General features: G+C 41.5%; 1 protein-coding gene across 1 annotated transcript in view; it reads right to left on the bottom strand.

Moving 5' to 3' along the window:
* SBDS (SBDS ribosome maturation factor) overlaps positions 1–23,182 on the bottom strand; it is a 103,978-nt gene that overhangs the window by 19,632 nt on the left and 61,164 nt on the right. Inside the window, exon 3 of the mRNA XM_086948646.1 lies at positions 18,214–18,378. Coding sequence (XP_086804772.1) covers positions 18,214–18,378 — 165 coding nt within the window. The remainder of the gene's footprint in view (positions 1–18,213; positions 18,379–23,182) is intronic.

Raw genomic sequence — 23,182 nt, 5'->3', positions numbered from 1 at the left:
ATGCTATCACCTTTTGCTTATTATGGATTAGTGACTATGCTGCTAACTCTGATTTTTATAATATGTATGTTGATATTATACAAGATACTGCGTTTGAGAATGCTGCATTGAAAAATAAACATTTCAAACTTGCACGTGTGTTCTTTGCCTCCCAGTTTCGGTTTGTAATGATTATATAACGAAAGAGTGTTCATGTGTTCCACGATACCGGAGTTACCCTAAGTTCATGTTCTGGATTGTCTAAGTCATTGGGAAGTATTTATTACCGATGAGACACTGTAGCTAGCTTGGTAAGGGGATTTCTGAAACAAAGGTGAGTTCTGGGTCACCCTGACTCACCCAGGTTCTAGATCTCTGTGCACAGTTCTGTGGGAGAATGGAAACCCTGCTACATGGCGCCCATACGTTGATTGGCCTTATATCATGACACTCGAGTAGTATATCATTCAAACCTTAACGTCTTCATTCCCGTTTCCGGAAAACGGCGGTGTCGGAAAAACCTGCCTATTTTGAAATAGGTCTTTTTTCAAGCTTGAATCTATCTAAAAACGGTTTCATTGAGTTACTACCCAGTTGTGCTACAAAGTTATCTTTGTTTTTTTCACGTTCCTGTGCTGACATGGCACAAGCCGTGGACATCCCGCAGCATAGTCGCATTGCGGTGCGTGACCATTTGCGGGCTTATGATGTTCCAGTAGAAGGCTTGGCTGTTGTTCTGGTGGTGAGTGCGGAACATGCTTACCCGTACGAACTGTTTTATTCGTGGGTGACATTTCCGCCGGTGAACGCTAATTCTGGAGTGTTCCATTCTTACACTGCTTCAGCTGTACCGGTTGCGTACGCTCCGTACAGGGCACTGGAAGTTCCTATTGATGCTTGGCAGCATGGAGTTTGGTTTGGTGGCGCCCTACCACACGCTTTGACCGCTCCGAGGTTGGGTCCTTTGTCCATTCCGGGCACACCTTTGCCCGCTTTGGCTGGATTCACTCCTCACCCTCTACGCGCCACTTGTAACGTGGCAGATCTGCGGCGGCTTCATGAAGTCGCGGTGGAAGTGATTAGAGCGCTTGTTCATTACACTAGCCGTAATGTTCAGGACGCGGCCCCTAGAGGCGCACAGCTTCGTGCAGAACATGCTGGTCTGAAAATCAATCCGGTCATGGTGAATTCCGTGATGGGTAAAAAGCCCCAGGACAAGGATGATTTTCCGTTCTGGCTTGCTGAGAAATTCGGCCAGCTGGAAGCTGTGTTTCCCAACACGAGTCCGGGTGATAAACACCGGATTCTTACACTAAGTTTGCCGAAAGATTTGGCTCCTGAACTTGTTGACTGTGAGACCTGGGGTAAGACTTTTGCAGCGGTCTATTCGAGGTGCTATGGCTCCCCGTCTGTGACCAATCTAGGTGGGGTCCTTAAACGTGTTCAAGACGAACACGGACCGGAGTCGGCTGTTGAATTGGGTATGCGCCTGTGTGGCTCCTTTGATGTAGTTTGCGATCTTATCCTTGCGAATGTCAAGGGGGATGCAGTGAACTTTCAGGTTGCTAACGCATTGGCGTTGGTTCCCGAGGCCGAACGACCCCGACGGTTGGCAAGGATAATTGTGGCTGCTTACAAGATTGTAGGCCGCAATGCCATGGGGGTTAAAGCTTTTCCTGATAAGGAGAAGAAGCAGCCCCAGGGTCAGACATCGGAAACTAGTGGTCAACAAAAGTCCAAAAAACAAAATTGGCCTAAAAAGCAGAATCAGGGTAAGCAACAACAACAACAAACACAGGTTTCTGCTCCTGCGACTCCGTTGCCTGCGCAGTCGGATCGTGTTTATGATTTGCGCGACCGCGCGATGATTAAATCGCCTGAGAGGTTTCAGGCTTCTGACCAACGCTCTCCTCGTTCCTTTCAGGACTCATCAGCTCCGTCAACCGGTGGTGGAGGGGGCGGCAGGGGCCAGGGTGGCCAGCCAGGACGTGGTCAGCCCCGCCCGCGAAACAGTGGAGAGCAGCAGGAAGGCTCTACGCCCAAGAGACCACAGTTTGCCACGAAGAAAGTCGCCGCCCTGACAGCGCATCGTTATGCCCCAGATAGTGAGAACGCGGCTTCGGAATCGGACGTGGGCTCTGACCTTGCTGGACAGCGCAGCAGAGATTACCATAGTGAGAGAGGCCCTCCGTCCACTGTTGAAGGTGACAGCGACTGATACTTATGTTGTGATTGAAACTGCTGATACGCATGTTGCTCCCCCTGAACGTCTTTTTGAAATTGTCCTGTTAATTGAAGGTGACATGCAGCGAACTGTAAAAGGGGTATTTTGGGAAAATCTCTCGTCTACGTATGACATTTTGCTTTCAGAGGCTGACTGGCCCCCACCTTTTGTTCTCGCAGCTCCGCGAGGGGAGGAGGTAATCCTGCCCAGTTTCGCGCACACTGTGCCGAGGGTGGAAGCGCTGCATTTTGCAGAAGAGTGGGCTCTGGCGCTTGCGCCGGCTGTGTACCGTAATCAGTGTGGCTGGGATAAATTGTCACCAAGCTACGAGATTCCTTTACGGTCTCAGCCACAGCCTCAACCTCAATATCCCATACGGCGTGAAGCCAAAGCTTCAGTCGCGGCTATCCTTGAACAATTGGAATATCAAGGTGTAATTGAAACGTGTGTGTCACCGATGAATAACCCCCTTTTTACTGTAAACAAGCCGGACGGCTCATATCGTTTGGTTTTAGATTATAGGCATTTGAACTCGCATTGCCGTAACTGCGCAGTACAGAATACTCATGGCTCTGCGTTAGTGAATAGTCTTGAGCGTAAACGGTTTAAAACCACGCTTGACATTTCCAATGGTTTTTATGCCCATAGACTAGACGGTCTAAGTTCCCAATGGACCAGTTTTACATGCGGCGGTGTGCAAAAAATGTTTAGACGACTCCCAATGGGCTACAAGAACAGTCCAGGAGTATTCTCCGCCCGCATTGTCTCTCTTCTGGAGGGCTTCGACCCAGTTGCTTGTTCGTATGTGGATGACATTTATCTCACAGACGACGATCTTTGGGTGCATCTGTGTCGAGTAAATAGCATAATTTGTAACTTTGCTGACATAGGTTACAAGTTTAACTTTGCAAAGTCGCACATTGCAGAGTACACAGTGTTGTTTCTAGGTTACGAGCTTAACAACGAAGGGAAGGGTTTAGCACCCCACTTCCTGGAGAAATGCGCACAGTTGCGTTCTCCGACAACACTGAAAAAATTACAATCTCTGCTGGGCTTTTTGAATTTCGGGAGGACTTACATTCCGGAAAATGCCCAGCGTATCAAGCCTTTGTATGCTTTGATACAACCATCTTTTTCCAAATCATGCTGGCTGCCTGAGCATTCAGCCATTCTACAATCTTTGCAGGCTGATTTGCTCGCTTCTGAATACTTACAGACTCGTGATAACCAGACCAACCTGGTGATAAGAATCATCCCTGGGGTGGTGGGGTTCACGTACCTGACTTTTAATGAAGGAGATACAGTACCTATTGCTTACAAGTCACACTTGTACACATCGGCTGAATTGCGTTTTTCCACTGTGGAGAAGGTTTTGACGGCTGTACAGATGGCAATTCTTAAAGAACGTGCCCTATCACAAGGAAAGCGCATGTTGGTTGTTACCCCGTGTCCTGCCTTAGAGGCGGTTACGAAAGCCAGTGTACCTAATTCCAAAGCTTTGCACCCTCGGTGGATTCAATGGGCTGCATCCTTGACGTCACAAGATGTCACGTTTATTTTTGACGCCACTTTACGGTCGCAGGAGTATTTACAGTATGAATTTGTTCATCCTGCTCCATTAGCAATGCGGCCTTTGGAGGATTTCCATTGCATCATTTACACTGATGGTTCGGCGCAGGTTGCGCATGGCTCTAAACATGCCTACATTTCCGCTTGCGCCATTGTGGTCGGTGCCATGGTGAACAATGAGTTCAAGTCCAGTGTCGTGCACACGCAGACACTTGGGGACTGTACCGCACAATTAGCAGAGCTTCGTGCTCTGATGCTTGCATTGGAGTACGCAGATCCTAGTGTGACGACTTTGATCGTAAGTGACTCTTACTACTGTGTCCAGTCTTACAATGAAAACTTGTTCTTTTGGATTCAGAATGAATTTCGTGACTCCAAAGGTAGCACAATAAAACATAAAACGATCTGGGTCCGAGTGGCGGAACTTAAAGAGAAGCTGCCACTTGTGTTTGTGATTCATACTCTCGGTCATCAGCGCGTGGGGGTCCACGCTGTTGGCAATTCGCTTGCTGATGAAGCAGCGAAGTCAGCGGTATCAAAATACTTAGTTGCAGCAGTCACGAGGTCCAAAAGCAAAATAGATGATGACATCTTGGCAGCAGTTGCTGCAACGGAGAAGGGAAGTAAATATCCTGCGGGGTTCCCTTCTAAATACACATACCACTTAAGTCCCGATAAGGTTCCTTATGTGAAAATCCCTGATGTTGGCGAACGTCTAGTTCCCAACTCGGATCGCAGGGCTGCTTAGATTGCAGCGGCTCATGAAGGTGTGGCGTCTGCGCATGCGGGCGTCTCGGCCACTGTAACTCAGCTACAACAAAGATTCTGGTGGCGGGGACTGTACAAACAGACGCGCGAATATGTTCTTCAATGTGACATTTGCCAGCAGATTAAACCTTCGACTGCTGCGCGTCCGCCTCAGACACAGTTGTACATCTCGAATAAACCGCTTGGATGCGTTTATTTGGATCACTGCGGTCCATTTTCTTCTGATACTGCGTATAAGTACATCTTAGTAGCAGTTGATTCATGCACACGCTTTGTGTGGGTATGGCCACATCGGAGCGCTGATTCACGTACTGTCATTAAGGATTTGCGAGTCTTTGTGGGAATTTTTGCCTGTGGTACTTTCCATTCGGATCAGGGTCCGGCTTTCGCCTCTAAGGCGTATAAGGATGCTATGGTTTCGGTGGGGGTCCAAGTCAAGTTTTCGAGCCCCTACAGACCTGAGGGTAATAGTGTAGTTGAACGAATGAACCGCGACTTAAAGCAATCTTTGACAGCTCGAGTTATAGGCACTGGCAGAAACTGGTTAGCCCACCTCATGGGCGTGCAGCGTGCGCTTAATAATCTCCCTAGAAGGTCTCTGGGTGGGCGGACCCCATACGAAATGCTCTTTGGTATCAAGATGTATGTCCCTGACCTCGATGGGCTGGACTGCAAGGCCCAGGCCACGGCCTTTGACGTAGATGAACATTGCAATGTTTTACAGAATCTACAAAAGACCAGAGACAGTCTTGCAAAGGAACATTTGCCCTCCACATCGGATGATGCGCTGCAGATCCCGGTAGTTGGCTGGCTACCCCAAGTTGGAGAACTGGTTCGAGAGAAGATCGATAACAAGAAAGAGTTTGGTCCCTCATATCGAGCACCAGTTCGAGTTCTTGGAGTGAAGGGCACAAGAACAGTCATTTTACCACCACTTCCAGGTCGTAAGGAAAACAGATTTATTTCTATTGACAATGTCAAGACACACAGGGTGGCCGATTCTTCATAGCATGACACCGGCTGTATCCTGTCCTTCCATGGTGAGGCACTCTGTGCTAGCAATAACATCTGGCGCAGAACAGGAGGTGTCCCTCGAGATGCCTGCCATATCCAGTCCTTTATTAAATACTATTCCTGTTACTGATATTGATGAGCTGAACTACACTTATCCTGCTGATTTATCGATGCCTGATTTGCATACCCGTTTGGCCAACCAGTCCAGATTCTCTTTTGACTCTGTTTCGGAACCTTTAAAGAAACCCTCAAACATTGCAAGATATGCCACGTTGTTTAAAAAACATTTTTTAATTCCCCCTTGGACATACATTTGGTTGATCCTATTTTCATTTTATCTTTTAATGTCAATTGGTTTTGTGTTTTATTTTTTCAGTCTGATTGATGGTCACTACGTTAAAGAAAGAACAGGAATTCGGTACCTTAATGGAACATTGGCCCCTCTTTCCTCTTCACATTCAGCGCACAGACTGAAACGAAACTTAAATACAGTTAACATTACTGCTTGGCCTGTCCTTGATGGGATTGTGTGGGATGCGGTTAGGTTTCAGATACATGGGCCCACTGAAGTGATTAATGTTCCAAATGTGCTTAGAGTAAACATGGGAGATGTGATTAAACAAAATATACGTTCTGATGATTGGGATATTCAGGCCGTAGAAGCATTATTCTCTGATTTAAAATATTATGCTGCCTTCGATGCTGAGGATCTGTATTTAGATTCTATTAATTATGGTGATTTGTTTTGTTTTCAACACTACGGTAATCATTTTTTGCATAAGACAAATTCAAGGAGGGTTGCTGTAAATTATACACAATGGGAACATTGCCCTGCTCCATTAGGTAGCATCTCCAATACGTTTCTGAAAAAATATACTTATTTCACAGACTTTAATCAATCTAATCCTGAGTCATTTTATTTTAAAATGACACAAAAGTCCATGTCCAAAGTTAGACTTACCGATACAAAATTACTGTATTCGAAGTCCTTTCTAGACAGGTTGGCTGTAGATGGCTCCGAGTTTTGGAAAGGAACAATTGACCTTAAATCGGTTTGGGGTACCAAGGATTGGCAGGTACAAGGCACTGAGGCTTTGCATCGTGCATGTCTCATCCCGACTCACATGTTGTTTTTAAATTCATCCATTTTCCAAACAACATGCTTTGGATTGGCTACTTCTAAAAAATTAAATACACCAACCATCCCAGATTTAGAGGAATATTCAGGTTGGGGTAACTTTACTGAATTGTCCATTCATGAGTTGCAAGCTCTATTGCACAATTCATCCTTTAACATTTCCAGTTTAGATTCCAGGGGTTGGCTGATGTGGCATAGGAGTGCTGATTCTTGCCAACGTCGTTTTCTAGGTTTGGCTGAAGGGTTCACAGAAGTCAGACCCGATCCCCGTTTTGAAGAAGACTATACTGTCACAACTTATTCTGTGGGGAAGCGGTGTCAAAATTGGTTACAACATTCCACATTAGCTGCAGTTAAACTACATCTGTCTCAATTAAATGATAATGTGGATTTGAATGATTTTATAAAAGGCCCAGCTAAAGGTAGATCTAAACGATGGCTGTATGCGATTTACAATGAAATTTGGAAAGTTTCCCAAATTGAGGCTGCTAAACGCCTGAGAGCTATTGATCTAGCAAATTTAGAAAAGGTGCTTGCAGTTGTCGATAACAGTATTAACACGCTTTCTTCCCGAATTTACACGTTGAACAATATTGTGTCTTCTGTTGTTGACATTGTACATGAAGTGTCTGTGTTATATCATGGTCAAAATCAATTACGTTCTGTGATGCAGTTTGCTTGGACACTACAGACTCTTAAGTCTGGTCGAGTGCCTTGGAATTTTATGAATGTCTCATCACTATTTGCCCCATTTAATTTGACTGAAAAACAGCGAATGCTATCAATGAGAGATGCAACGTTTTGTATGTTACACATTGAAAAATTGGAATCCTTGCCCTTTTCTGTGGCTGAGGTGACTGCTGCTACATGGCTTATCCATGGTGTTATAACCTTACCTTTTGCTTTGTATAAATTTACGAATTGTATGAAATATATAGCCATTGGGCGATATGAACCATTAAGCAGTGCTTTCCTCCATGAGACATGGTCTTTACCATACACTTATAGATGCCTAAAAGAGGGAAATGAAGTGAATCTTAATGGTGAAGAATGTACACAGTCGCCTGACCGCTCGCTAATATGCTGACACATCCAGTTGCATGGTTCTTGTAATCAGGACAAACCTAATTTGGCCTGTGTTTTGAAAGGGACACCAGTTCCTGCAATAGTTCCCGCGTTCACTTTGTTGTCCAACGGTAGTTATTTACTTTTGAATAACGACTTTTGTTGTGGGTTAATGGTCGGTATCGCATATGTGGTTACCGTTTCAGAGAGGGTGGTTTGCTGCAAGAATGTGCTATATCCACCCACGCATGGGAATTCAGATGTTTTAATTTGGCCAAGAATACCAACCTTGAAAGCTGAGTTCAATGGTTTAGGCCGTATAAGAGCACTATTGTCTCAAAAGCAGGTGGCCCTGAGCTCTGCCCGCGAAACTTATGTCCTTCACATAGCAAACACACGCACAGAGGTGCAGGCACTTTTAAGTACTGATTTGCCGTTTCATTTCTCCGAGCTGGTTCATCAAATCTTAAATGCCTCCTCCACGACCGGGCTGGCTCATTTTTTTAAAATGGTTAGCAGTGGTCTCGTGACTACATTTGAAAAAGTATTTGGTATTATCCCTGCGTTCTTTCATTCTATATTCGCTAGCCTGTTTGGCGGATTTCCTGTTTTGCTGGCTTTGGCTGCAGGCGTTCTGGTGATATTTTACTTTATAAAACATGGATGCCCATCCTGCGCAAGAAAACGCTCAGCCCCTACTGATGCAGTTTCACAACCGGATGCTTGATTACTATGGCTCCTTGCCGCTTGCGACTTTAAGCACGGCTTTTGGATTATCGTTTAGGTTTTCCTACTTCACATGTGTCCAGCCCGTGTTCCATTGCCTGAGCTGTGATTTCGACTGGGCCATTGATTTGTGTCTCTGTTTACCGACTTCTCCTGACGTCGATTTTGATCAGCTGATGAACCCCGTAGAGGCTCACGAGTTGGTCTGTTCTGGCGAAAGGGTTATGGCTGTGGCAGCGATGCATGGACTAATGGGTCAGTGGGACATATTCGCAGCGGCGCATGGCTTTCTGGCACATAGCGTTCTCGAGAACCCACTGAGTTGTCCTCTGATGTTGCTAGAGGAATCGGTGTTGGAGGAGCACGTATGTTCTTTCCCATTGCCTAATTGGACGGCTGAACTGTTTTCGGATGATGACAGTGATTTCATGTTGGAAGCTGTAGCTACCTATTTTGCATATTCATTCAACCCATGAGTGACTTTGAAGACTTTCATTATTATGGCACGTGACTTTTTAGTAATTCTGAATGGTGCCTTTTTCAATACGAACATTCGATTTTTCATATGTTCTGGGCCTATGAACTGAGAGTAGGCGTTAAGTTCGACTTTTATATTTTGTGTGGCCACTATAGGCATTCATACTTAACTTTTGTTTTTAAATTTTACTTACATTTGCATACATTTAGCTTGGCTCAATATCATTGAACTCTGCTTTCATGTTTTGCCTCTCATAGAGTATTGGCATATATTTTTTCTTTTTAACCGTCCTCGGATCATTGGGGGGGTGTCATATGGTTACTACGTTTCTATATATTGTGTTAAGTTAGCATGTGCTTATTAAATGTTTAAACGCCATATTTTCTTTCTGCTTCAGTTTGCACACGACACCTAATTGTTATTGTAGCTTTCAACCTAGACGAAAGATGTGATTTATTTGAGAATAATATGTTATTGCCCTGGTATCAGTCGTGCTTGGTACACTTGGTACAACTGTCTGCACACCGAGAACTGCACACTCTAAGAATAACCTAACACAAGGTTGCTGAAGGCCTGATCCTCGCACCACGTTAGACATAACACAAATAATGTTGCTGCCAACATTGGGCTCTACGTGGGTTTAAGATAGAGTTACAGGGAATGAAACAACACACTTGATGCTTGGCATGCAGAGAGCTGGTAGCGGTTGATGTGATCTCCTCCTACTGAGAATTAGAGGTATGGGGCCGCCCTGCTAAGAACCCAAACGAGACCTTCTTAGATATAAAATAATATGCTAATTAGGGTGCGCGAAATATAGGTGATACAGAATTCTATAGATTTTTGCACCATAACATGCTATCACCTTTTGCTTATTATGGATTAGTGACTATGCTGCTAACTCTGATTTTTATAATATGTATGTTGTTGATATTATACAAGATACTGCGTTTGAGAATGCTGCATTGAAAAATAAACATTTCAAACTTGCACGTGTGTTCTTTGCCTCCCAGTTTCGGTTTGTAATGATTATATAACGAAAGAGTGTTCATGTGTTCCACGATACCTGAGGTACCCTAAGTTCATGTTCTGGATTGTCTAAGTCATTGGGAAGTATTTATTACCGATGAGACACTGTAGCTAGCTTGGTAAGGGGATTTCTAAAACAAAGGTGAGTTCTGGGTCACCCTGACTCACCCAGGTTCTAGATCTCTGTGCACAGTTCTGTGGGAGAACGGAAACCCTGCTACAGTATTTTTCACCCTTGTTTATTCAAGGTTACTTACAACAACAAGGCGAACACATACGAGTATCCACTCAGTTTGCAGAGTTTCATTAACTCATGTAAAGCACCTACTATGGATATTTCTGGTCCTTCATCCTCGTTCCATGGTTGAGCTGTGGTCGCAATTTCTACTTTGATGCTGTTTGAAATTTCATCTTTTTGATTCCAATTGTTCTAGCGATTGAGTTCTTCAGTTACATTTTTTTGCTCACAGTTTTGTAACTTAATTTATTTGTCATTTGTTATTCCTGGTTTTTGTTTGCTATTGTTGCGGTCTTTGTTTTTTCTGATTTCATGTCCTAATTTGTTATTATCTCCTTCCTTTTCATAGGTTTTTTGTCCCAGTTCTCTGTTCTTTTCCTGGTTTCCGCTCAGCAGACATCGGATTTGCCGCCTGTCCTATGTGGTTCCACCCCCTCCTTCGTCTCTTCGTGCTTTCTTCCCCCATGTAGGTATGTTCTTCTATTGTATCTCCACTTTTTTCTTGTCATTAGTCCTTTCTTTTCTCCTTTCCCAGGTATTTTTCTTCCGTACATCTTAGGAGTCATTGTTACTCTTTTTCTTCATAATCCTATTCCTTACAAAATGTCAGTCTTTCTGCTCCATTACACCTTTGTTGTTGCTATTTTCTAGTTTTCATTACTAACTTTTTCAGAAATCTTACAATCTCTTACTTCTCTTCCATTTGTGTACCATGTCTTAAGCTTTATATTCTTTTCTGTCATTGTTTTTACTTACCACATATTTTCTCCTGCCTTTCTACTCAAAAAGTCTTTTTCCTACTCTTCTTTTTTACTCATGGTTATTGTACACATGACATCCTTCATTGTTTGTATTTCCTTGAGTTGTTTGTTTCAATTGTTCACTCTACCCTCTTCCCCTTGTTTTCCATGACTTATTATGCCGTTAAGATTAGTCTCGTGGAATGTTAGAGGGCTAAACTCTCCCATCAAAAGACAGAGTTCTATCCCATTCAGCTAAATTAAATGCAGATATAGTTTTCCTGCAGGAAACTCATCTTACAGAGAATGAATCTTTAAAGTTACAAAAAGGTTGGGTGGGTGAAGTCTTCTATTCTACTGGTGATGGTAAACGTAATGGAGTCATGATGTTGTGTCGTAAGTGTTTACGCTATCAATTGATTTCTCAAGATTCAGATACGGAGGGACAATGGCTTAACGTTAAGCTGATGTTGAAGGATGTTCCATTCTTCTTTTTTAATGTCTATGCCCCAACTGGCGGTTACTCATCATTTTGGTTTTCACTGGCTAAGCAGGTCACTCTTCACATGGAAGATAACTTTATATTAGAGGGGGATTGTAACCAGGTTTCTGATCTCTTTATAGATCGCAATTCTAAAGTTTCATTTATTCCCAACAAGGCCCACAAATCTTTTATCCATATGATTACATAACACAAACTTCTTGATGCATGGAGGCTATGCAACCCGACTACCAGAGAATACACATTTTATTCCCCAGTTCATCATTCTCAGTCACGGCTTGATTATTTTTTCATTTCACATAGCATATCACAATCGCTCATAACTGATGATATAGGACCCATACTCTTGTCAGATCATGCCCCTATTTCCATTGATTTAGATGTTTTACCCAAAACCAACGCTCCAAGAATATGGCGCTTTAATAATTCCCTTCCCTCAACAAATATAATGTTCTTCAAACAACCATTTTAGATGCATATACACTCTTCTCCAATTATGCTCAACCATCTCAACCCATGCACTCACGTACCAATCTGTCCTCATTTTTACGTCTTCAACCCAAAGCATCACCTTTATTTACCTTTCTCCAATCCACTGCCACACCCAGACATAAATCAAAGGTCGAAGAAACATGGGAGAAGGATTTTGGTGTTGACTAGTCCTTAATATTATGGAATGCCATATGGACTAAAATCCGCAAAGTCTCGAGAGCAGCTAGCCGCACACAAACATGGTTTTATATTTATCACAGACTTTTCTTATCTCCACAGGCCCTACATAAAAGATTTCCTGACACACCTAATACCTGCTGGTCTTGTGCATCTCCGGACGCTGATTTATTTCATATGTTATTTCTTTGCCCCCTAGTAAGGAATTTCTGGACACATGTTTGGTCTCAAATTATTTTAATTTTCATCACACACATCCCATTCTCCACAACCACTATCTTTAACTAACTTTAAAATTATTTATTTATGAATAGAGGTTGCTTTTCAGCAAATAACGAGGAACTGGAAGAATTTTACTAACATTTCATATAAAGCTTGGTGGTATGATATCTGTCACAATCATAGAATGGAAACATTCTCCAATTTACCTACACCTATGATTGCAAAGAGGATTCAACTTTGGCTAACTGTTACAACGTTTTTTGATAAATGTGCTAAATCTCACCCCTTGTTGCAACCCTCTCAGCCGGAAGTCCTCAAACCTCCTTAACTTATTTACTCTTGTATACATTGTTTATATTTCTCTTTATACTTCATCTTTTTTGCCTTGTTTTACTCATGACAAAGTTTGCTGATCCTTGCTTCTGTTTATCACATTTGTACTGGAATTTATTGCTGATTTGTTGATTGTTATCTGTAACATTGTATTTTATAGTGACACCTAATTTTCTTAATAAAACTTTTTTTCAAACCTTAAATAAAAAATAAAAAAATGCAGTGCGATGGCCACCTACTCATTCTTTCTTGTAAATTATCTGGGTATCATCCCCAATGTTCACACACAACAACAGAATCACTAAGTGCTTTAGTTTAGGAAGGTGCCTTCTATCCATTCTAGTTGCCAATGCACTTCTGAGTATGTTCAGTGGTCCGTGCTCCAGGATTTACTGGTCCTACTCAAAGGTTTCTCATATTGATTTTCTGTTTTTTTTAATGCACTCTAGCAATTCCTTCCAGCAACCTGGTGCCAACTCATTCTGCAGCTCTACAATGGACTGCACACACGGGACTCTCATATTTACACACTGCAATAATTCTGGAACGCTCTGAAACTGTAGAGTTGGTCCTCCCCCATCTTGTTGCAATTGTATACTGGCAAATCGAAACTTATACCATGTATTTTCTCTGTCACTTTTTTTTAAATAGATATTTTCTTTGAACGTTTTACTTAGTTATAAGCTTTAATTAGGTTTGATGAACCTCCTGTCATTTCTTTTTTAGCACTTCTGTTTCTCTGTGTTTTTTTGCTGCACTTCTCCATTTTTTCTTCATGTCTCCACATGCTTTGTCTGCTGCTGTTTCACATTTCCTTATCAGGTAGCATTGTTTTCCTGATTCTCAAGTCTTCTGCTTTCCCATTGCTCCTATTTTCCTTTCCACATCCCGCCTCTTTCCACTCATCAATATAATTTCCTTTAGGTTTGCTGTGATGCATTGTATTGTAATGGTTTGACTGGTGCCCTTACCTCTACTTTTAAACTGCACATATGCTTTTTCTCTTCCGTGCATTTTCTCTTTTTCTTGCATGTGGCTAAATTGTATCTTTTCCTACCAGGTCATTTGTGCCACCTGTGTTTTTTACCAAGGTTGAATTATGTTACTCCTTTAGCTCTCATTTCTCAAGAAACATGTCTATAATTATTTTTTGTCTTCTTAAAGTGACACTTACGGGTCTTTAGTTTTAAAGTGGTGTAGGTGTAGCGTTGAGGAATTGCCACCAAAAACAAGCAGATATTTAAAACTCTAGTGAAGTAGGCCTTGGCTGCAGAAAAGAAGCCTATGAAGCAGCGTTACAGGTAGCCAGGTGCTGAAACAATGACATCAGTTTGGGTTGCGAGAGTACCACCGTCACAGTCTTTGTGGTTTAATATACATGGTTGTTTGTTTCTCTCACTGTCTTTACTTGTTTTGTTATGCGCCCAGGAAGCGTGACACTAACTCTGCCCTCATGTGTGCAGTGATGCACTGTGCTACAGAATCATGTCTCTCTACCGCTGCAGGAGTGTGGTGGGGACGTGCAGGTGGTATTGCTCGGGATCAGGTTCTTTGCTGGTGCTAGCAGCTTTCCCTGCCTCTATCCCGATACAGAGACAGGCTGCCCTCGGTAAACGCAGCAGCCTCTCACACGCAGTGTGTGTATCTTATTTATTTATATAGTGCCTGAATCGACCCCCGGAGGGGTAGCTTCGCTTTGGATGGGCGATAAGAGGTAGAGTTTCTTCGACAAATCAGAGACAAAAGAGAGTGGTCTTAAGCTGCTTTCGAAATTGTAGGTGTTCGGAGCATTGTCTCGGGTGTAGTGGAAGTTCATTCCCGTAGTGGGGACCAAGGTGTGAAAGAGCCTTTCCACCCAATCTGGCTTTCCTGAACCACGAGAAGGGACTTAGATCCCGAGCGAAGGGACCTAGAGGGCAAATAAGGTATAAACATCTCGGAAAGATAAATGGGGCAGCAGTTGAAAAAAGCCTTATGGATTTTGCAACAAACTTTAAACTTAACCCGTTCGCGTATTGGGAGCCAGAGAAGAGGGCGGGAGGCAGTCCTGGAAGGGGCGTTGAGGACCAATCGCGCAGCAGTGTTCTGGACAACCTGCGAAGCGAAGACTCATTAGCAGAGACCAACAGGCCACTGCAGTAGTCCAGACGGCTTAATATAATTGCCTGAGTCAGAGTCTTCAGATTTGAGTCGGGGAGCAATGGAAAGAGTCTGCATAGTAAACCCAGTGTGTGGAAACAGGAGCCAGCTATCTGAGCAGCGTGCTCCTTCAGAGTAAGTGCCTGTCCAGGCGAATGCCTAAGTTCTTAACAAGGGATTTTGGAGCAGGGGGAATACCCAGATCAGCCGGCCACCATTCAGGGGTCCATAGTAGGGGAGCCTCTCCGAAGAGCAAGAACTCTGTCTTGCCAACATTGCATTGGGGGATGTAGCACCTAATCCAATTTGAAATAACTCTCATGCCAGAGAAGGCCGACTGTACAGATGGAGTAAATTTGTCGAAAGGAAAAAGCAGCTGTGTATAGTCAGCGTAAGAGATGGGGTTGAATCCACAAGTCCTAAGGAGGTAGGCAAGGGACCCACATAGATACTAAACAAGGTTGGGCTCAGGCAGGAGCCCTGGGGCACTCCCTTGGTCAATTACGTAGGCGCAGAGCAGCTGGCTGCAGGGGTGTCGGTGAGGCTCTTCTCCTCTGTGTGGTGGTGTGCTGCATTGTTAGCTGAACATGCTGATACTGACAGATCATGGCTTTCCTTTAAATATGGACTGGGCTCTCCACATCTGCATAGCTCACAGGCAATTCATTATTTTTCAATAGGTGGTCTCTGGGCTTGGCGCAGGTACAGCATTTCAAATTTCATCTCCAGACGGGACAATGGATTAGCTGTACAATGAGGCATTTTATCAGTTAATCTGCCTAGGGATAAACTTATGTTATAGTGTTGTGTTTTTAGATTTGGTTGTTTGCATCTGTATTCACATTTATTTATGTCCATATGAACTTGTATGTTAAGCAAAGTGATTGGGCTTGTAAAAAGTGGTCTATATGAGATAAATAAAATATGCCAGTACAACTTTAATATTGCCTTTCTAATTGTGAGTTTCTTTTGGAGCAGAGTGTATATTAATAATCCAAATGTCCTTGCAGATATTAGGGTGCCTACCACTGGAGGCATTCCTTCTGACACTTCCTTGCCTGACTCTAAACCCTTTGATCCTACCTCAGCAGTGTCCCCCTTTTAGGGCTCCCGCAGTTATTGTTTTCCACTTCCAGCACTGCTCACTGCAAAGCTTTCTTTGAAGCCCAGGTGGAACAAAGTTCCTGCAGAGCTGATAAAGGGAGTGTATTTTTTTCTGGTACTTCAGTTGTGTTAGAGGCGTGGTGCAGCAGCCAGGGCGGATGACTCTGGACCATGGCGGCTCATGGTTCGTTGCCTGGCGCAAGGTTAGCCCAGCACCTTGTGACTCTGGGCAATAGCTTGCTTAATCTTCCCGACAGTCCCCAGTGCCGGGACACCTTGCCCGAGGTAGCTGCTCGCTTTACAAATGCTGGTATTATTAATATTATTATTATTATTATTCAATAATGTACCATTCAGGCAATAACAGAAGAAGCCTCGGACTACAGACTGCAAGGCCAAAGCATATACATACATGGAAAATGACGGCGGCACATAGTGTTAAGAAAAGATGTGAAAACAGAAAGGAATATCGGTAATAAATACTTAGAGAGAGAAAGAAACACATTTGATCACATCTTAAAAATCAGCTGATGACCTGAAAATATGCTTATTGACATGTATGAGAAGGCATCAGTATGAAAGTGTATCCTGGAATATGCACAAGAACAAATCTATTAAAATGCATCACATTCTATTCCCACTTCTTTTCCACTGTTTAAAGACACTTGCTTGCTGTTAAGATCTCACTACCAACCAAAAATAATATCCAGAAATACTTTACTACACTCTCCTCTTTGGTATTACCGTATCATTCCCATTAATAACAGACATCTGTTTTTGTCTTCATGGAGAAGTAACGGTATTATCTGGGTTAAAGACTTGTTTGACGGCATATCTCCTTGCTCTTTTCAAGACACTTTTAAATGTCCTTGCTCGTTTTTGTACACATTTTCTATATTTATGGAAGCGATTCTGAGTGCGTCCTATTCCCTTCCTTCCGAAGATTCCTTGGCATCACAAATCCACTTCTTAAAATCATGTTGTTACTTCCAAAAGCTTCCTTAATCTCGAAATTCTTCAACTCCACTGATCTGGACGTTCTAAGACTAAGATGGAACTCGCTTAGGAGACATATTTGGACTGCGAGTGGAGTACTGATACATGGAACAAGATCTGGGCTAGATCGTTATGAATTTCGAGATCTGCATCCACCACTCAATCTATGTTTTTCTATATCATTGATTGTATTTCACTTCAATATCTAAAGCTAATTTTGCAAACACTAATAATAAGATTTGCTGGTCTGGTGATTATCCCTCGGCCGACCTATCACATCTCCTATTTTCATGCCCCTCAGTAGCTTCTTTTTGGCTACAAATTTTGTCTCCCCTTTCAACTATTTTTAACATACATATTCCTAGATCAAATGTTCTTCTCTTTATGGGAAGCTAATCGGAATCCCGAAGCTTATTATCTCATGAAAAAGGGTTGTTTGATCTGAAGTTAGCCTTAGCATTTCAACAGAGTACAATGAACTGGAAGTGTTCAAACAAACTCTCTACTAAGTCTTGGTGGAATGCTGTATGCCACTATCATAGATTGGATATTGCTTTTGCCCCCCATTGCAACTCACATGTAAATAGAGAAGTATTTTGGTTGCTGTTAACTATTTATTTGAATATGATTTCAATTACTAAAGTTTCCCGTAATCGTTCTGAAAATGTTCAACCTCCATGATTTCTTCTTCTTTGTCCTCTTTTCATGTTAACATTTGGTAGAGTATTATTCAGATGTAAATTTGTTAATTATACCATTTTTGTTTTGTGGAGTGTTATTGTTATTTAATTATTACTTGCAAAGTATATATTTTCTTTCCTCTTTCTTCTCTCTCTCCCCCTTCCCATTCCTATATGATTCCTAAAATGTTAACAGCTTTCTACTAGCCTATTGTACATTTCTACTTTGTATGTTGGATACATCTAATTTGTTATATTTAGGCCGATGTTTTATAAACTTTATTTGTTCAATAAAGCTCATTAAATATTTAAAAAAATGCATCACATTCCCACTAACACCAACATTTTGCAGTGATACCACCCTGAGGAAGGTTCACACAATGCTGAAACATGTAACAAGGCAACATACCTGAACAGATTTGTAGTTTGGGCCCCCGCCTTAAGTTTATATTGTTGCCTGTATCACGTGGGTTACATTGAGTGTGCTAATCTGTTCTTGTTTGTAACACTGCCAATTATACAGTGTACTCGTTTTCATTTTTGCACAGATATGTCAGTTTTTAAGGTGATCAGAGATCCTCATTTTTAAAATAGACTTACAATTTCTAGCTCTTGATCGAAATCCTCGCTCTCCAGGATCGCAATGAGTGGTTTCAGCTTTTCTTTCAGCCTCTTCCCGTCTTTGGCGGGGAGGATGAAACGCAGCCTCATGTGAGCCCGCTCGATCTTCATGGTTTCTTTCAACTGCCTGATCACTTCCAAAGCCTGCGGAGAAAGAAGCAGAGATATTATCCATCGGGCTCATGGATCAGATTTTACTTTTTTGGTAGCCAAAGTGCCAACCTATACATTAAAAGAAAGGCAGGAAAATTCAGCAAGGAAGCATAATTGGGCAAGGCAGGCTGTCTATATCCGTGGGGGAGGCGGACATTTGTCTGGTATTAAAGCACTGCTTTGCTTTCAGTGGAACATTTCTTCTTTTTCCAACTGCTAAACGTTGTCTTTTTTCCCTATTCCAGTGAAGTGGTAAATTGAATTAATGTCTTTCTACTATTTTATCTTTTTTTTTTTTCTTGTTTTTTTTCTTGTTATTTTTTATTTTTTTTTTTAAATATTTTTATTATTTTCACCTGGTATTGAGTTACAAAATACAATCAAATATTATGTCAGATTAAACAAGATTGTCACATACAGACATGATCATCTCCCAGCTTATCATCAATGTACATAAATCGAGACTTAATGTCAATTCAGTTCAGTTCAGTTCAATTCTAGTATTCCCCATACTTTCTCGTATTTCTGCAATGATTTAACACCTCTAAGTTCTGCCAATGTACGTTCCATGGTATTGATTTCGTTAACTAAGTACCACCATTCCAAGGCATTGGGTGGCTTAGTATTGACCCATGCTCTAGCTAATATTAATTTAGCGCAGGATAGTAAGATAGATAATAGTACGGGATATGATTGATTTGTAGTGTATAAACTTAATATTACCATGGGGGCTGTTATAGATGTGCTGGTAACGTTTTTTATGGCTAGAATTTTCCCCACTTCTTCCCAGAACTTCCCAAGTTTTGGACATGTGAACAGCATATGTATTAGATCTGCTGCATATTCGTCACATTTTGGGCACTTAGTTTTTTCACCCAGAATATCATTTGAGGCCCATTTAGATATCTTTTCTGGTGTGTAGTATAGCATATATATGGTTCTGTATTGTTGTAGGCGCAAACTAGAAGATCTTACGTGGTGATGGATGTCCATGTACGCGTCGGTTATCTGTTTTCCTGTTATATTAGTACCTAATTTTGCATTCCATTTAATTGCTATTGTTTCATTATCGTTCATTCTTATATCTGTCAGTGTCTTATAAGCCAAACTTATTATTGATTTTTCCTTTTTTGAGTTTAGGATATCCTAGATACCCCCGCTTGATAAGACTTTGATTTTATTCTTCCGCACGAGAAAATCATATATTTGCCTATATTTAAACTCGTATGTGTCTGGTAGTCCATATATTTGTTTTAAGGTGCGGAAATCCATCATGCCTTGAGTAGTAAATAAGTCCCCCAGTACCTTGATTCCTTTCGATTGCCATCTTCGGGATTCCCCGTCGCTGAATATGCTAGGTAGTCCAGGATTATCCCATAAGGTTAATTGAGTGTGATATATATTGTTTTTGCAGTGTATTTGTATATCTTTCCATATCTTTACTAAGTCCCGTGCTGTCTTAAATTTAACCCTTTTGTAAAAATTCGGGTCAGTGATACGAAGTAGAAATTGTTTAGAGTCTTCTTTTAAAAGTAAATGATGGTAAAAAAGCAGATTCTCTGAATCTAATAGGGATCTAATACGCCTTATAAATGAGGCCCAAAAATAAAATTTTAAATCAGGAAAATTGAGACCGCCTGATCCGATTTTGTTTTTTAACATCTTTAGCGATCTCCGAGCTCTCTTATAGCCCCAAATAAAGTTGCAAAAAACGCTATCTAATTGTTTAAAAAAAGACCTGTTTTGCGCCAAAGGAATTGATCTGAATAGGTATAAGTATTTGGGTATTATTTTCATTTTTATTAAATTTATTCTGCCAATTAGGTTTAATGGAAGTCGGTGCCATTTTTTTAAGTTCGAAGTAGTGGTTTTCAATAATTTATTATAATTGATCTTATTTATCTCTTTGATATTTGAGGAGATTTGTACTCCTAAATATGTCGCAGTCTTACAGATTTCAGGCGTAGTTTGGGGGGGAACAAAATTTGCTATTATTTGAGTTTTATGAGTATTTAGTTTATAGCCAGATACATTACCAAATTTGGATGCTTCTATATTAATTGCTTTCAGAGAATCGATAACCTCAGTAGAGTAAATGGCTATGTCGTCCGCGTATGCGGTTATTTTTAGGCTCTGCCTGCCTGTTCTGAATGGTATTATTTCTGGTTCTTTATCCAATGCCTTTAAAAAAGGTTCTAATGATAGGGCAAATAATAAGGGAGATAAGGGGCACCCTTGACGTGTGCCTCTCCGGATTGTAAAATAGTTTGACGTGAGGCCGCCATAGCTGATGTAAGCAGACGGATTATCGTAAAGTGCCTGAATCCCATTTAAAAAGTTTCCGCTGAATCCCATATGTCTCATTACGTTCCATAGATATTCCCACCCCACCCGGTCGAATGCTTTTTCAGCGTCTAGCATTATCATTGCTAAGGGGGTTGCCTCTATTTCAGCAATGTCAAAAGCTGTTATTGCCGTGTTTACGTGAGCTGATGTGTCTCTCCCCATCACAAATCCGTGTTGTTGCGTGCTTACTATTTTAGGTAAAAGCGGTGCTAGTCTTCTTGCTAAACATTTTGAGAATATCTTAGCGTCGGCGTTGATTAGAGATATAGGTCTATATGAACCCATCTCCTCTTTGGGTTTACCTTTTTTGTGGAAAAAGATAATTTTCGCCTTATTCCAAGAACTCGGAGCAGAACCTGTACTGCTTATATGATTAGTTACTTCTACAAGAAGTGGTGTTAACTCTTCCATACATATTTTATATAACTCCAGAGGAATAGTATCTTCCCCGGCAGCTTTGCCTGATGGTAATGAGTTTATAGCTTCTCTAAGTTCTTGTCTAGTTATATCTAGAGCCAGGTTTTCTGCTTCATAGGTTGTTATTTTATTCGTAGAGTTCTCTTTTAGATAGTTATCAATAGTTTCACTGTTAGGAGTTTTTTCCGGAGTATATAAAATTTCGTAATATTTAGCAAACTGTTGTATTATATTGTCTGTCTGATTATATTTTTTATTGTCGACTCCTATAATTTGTGTAATCGTGGATTCTGCTCTATCCTCTGCTACCTTAAATGCTAAGATTTTGCCAATTTTGTCACCCCCTTCATATTGTGCGAATTTGTATTTGTGAATCTGTGCGCTTCTTTTTTTAATCAAAGTTTCTTTGGTCTTGCATTTTAACCGACTAAGATTGGCATTGATGGCCAAAGTTGGAAGGTTTCCTCTTAAAGCCTCCACTAGCTTCGCCTCTTCTACAGCTATATCCGATGTCAGGGTTGAGTTATATTTACGCCTTTCTTGATTTTGTTTTAAGACAAATGACTGTACGAACCCTCTTATGCTTGCTTTACATGTGTCCCAGACCGTTAAACAGGAGGCAGTGTTTCTGTTGAAAGTCAGAAATTCTATAATATGTTGCTTCAGTTGTGACGTAAAGATCATGTTCGCAATTAAGTTTCTTGGAAACGTAAAGGCTCTAGGGGGATTGATTTTTTGAAGGGTAGTTAGTTCCACCATTATGGGATTGTGGTCGGATGTAATTCGTGGGTATATGACCATTGTCGTGATGGAGCTCATCAAGGAGTCTGAAATTAAAGCCAAATCTATACGTGAACATAGCTTATGAGGAGCAGAATAGTAAGTGTATCCTGGAGCATTAGAATATAGTGAGTTCCATACATCTCTAACATTGTGTAACTTACACAGATTTAAGATAGATGCTCTGGTTCTGGGCATTCTAATATGGTTACCGGGGCGAGTTGTGTCCGACTGGCGGTTCATGATACAGTTAAAATCACCCATTATTATAATTTCTCCTTCCCAGTCTAATAAAGCTATATTTAATTCTTCGTATATTCTTGGGTCTTCTTTGTTAGGTCCATATACAACACAAACGACGAGCTTCATATCACTATGGCAAAGTTGAGTAATTGCCCACCTCCCCCGTTTGTCAGAATGTGTCCTAATTATCTCTACCCTAAATCTTTTATCTTTTAATATGGCCACCCCTCTGATATGTGAAGTGGCTGCTGAGTATGTTATCATCTCGAAGCCCAATTGATTCAGCAGTTTCTTATCGCCATCTATGATGTGGGTTTCTGACAGAAAAACTAGTTGTGGGTTATATAGATGTAATTCTTCAGCGACTAGTTGCCTTTTGCGCTTGTTGTTTAGTCCTGACACATTCCATGCTAGACATCTAATACTTTGCATCTTTAAAATAATAGATATAGACAGTATTAACTATTAACAACATAGTTTCACATTTTCTCACATATGAAAGAGAGCACTTTACAAACTTAGATCTCTTCTTAAACTTTTCTACCAGGTTGAAAATATTTTTTTCCCCCCCTCTTTTACCCCTACCCTTCCTCCACCCGTCCACCCCACACACAACCCCCCCAAACTGCGAAGAACTACCACCCCCCTCCCCCCCCTTACCTACTGCTGCCGTTGGAAAGGCAGCGCTTGCGGCGACGACGAATCTAGGGCCGCCCTCCCCCCTCCTTCCTTAATGGTTTTACATCTGCTAGTAGTGTTAGAGCAAGTTCTCCTCCCCCCCTTTTTTTTTTTTTTTTTTTTTTTTTTAAGCTATTTCCTTTTATTTCAGTTCTATGGTTATTTGCTCTTATTGGCGCTTAGCATTGGTTAAAAATGCCTGCGCTTCTTGTACTTCATAGAAGAAATTTGTGTGTCCTTTCAAAGTCACTTTGAGGCGAGCTGGTTCCTGCAGATATGCTGAGCCACCCAGTTTATTGATAGGATCAATTAGTTTGCGCATTTCCCATCT

This window comes from Lissotriton vulgaris, unplaced genomic scaffold, assembly GCF_964263255.1.
Source record: "Lissotriton vulgaris unplaced genomic scaffold, aLisVul1.2 SCAFFOLD_3321, whole genome shotgun sequence".
NCBI classification, from domain to species: Eukaryota; Metazoa; Chordata; class Amphibia; order Caudata; family Salamandridae; genus Lissotriton; species Lissotriton vulgaris.
The sequence above is the reverse complement of the archived record's forward strand: the minus strand, read 5'-3'. Positions and strand labels throughout refer to the sequence as shown.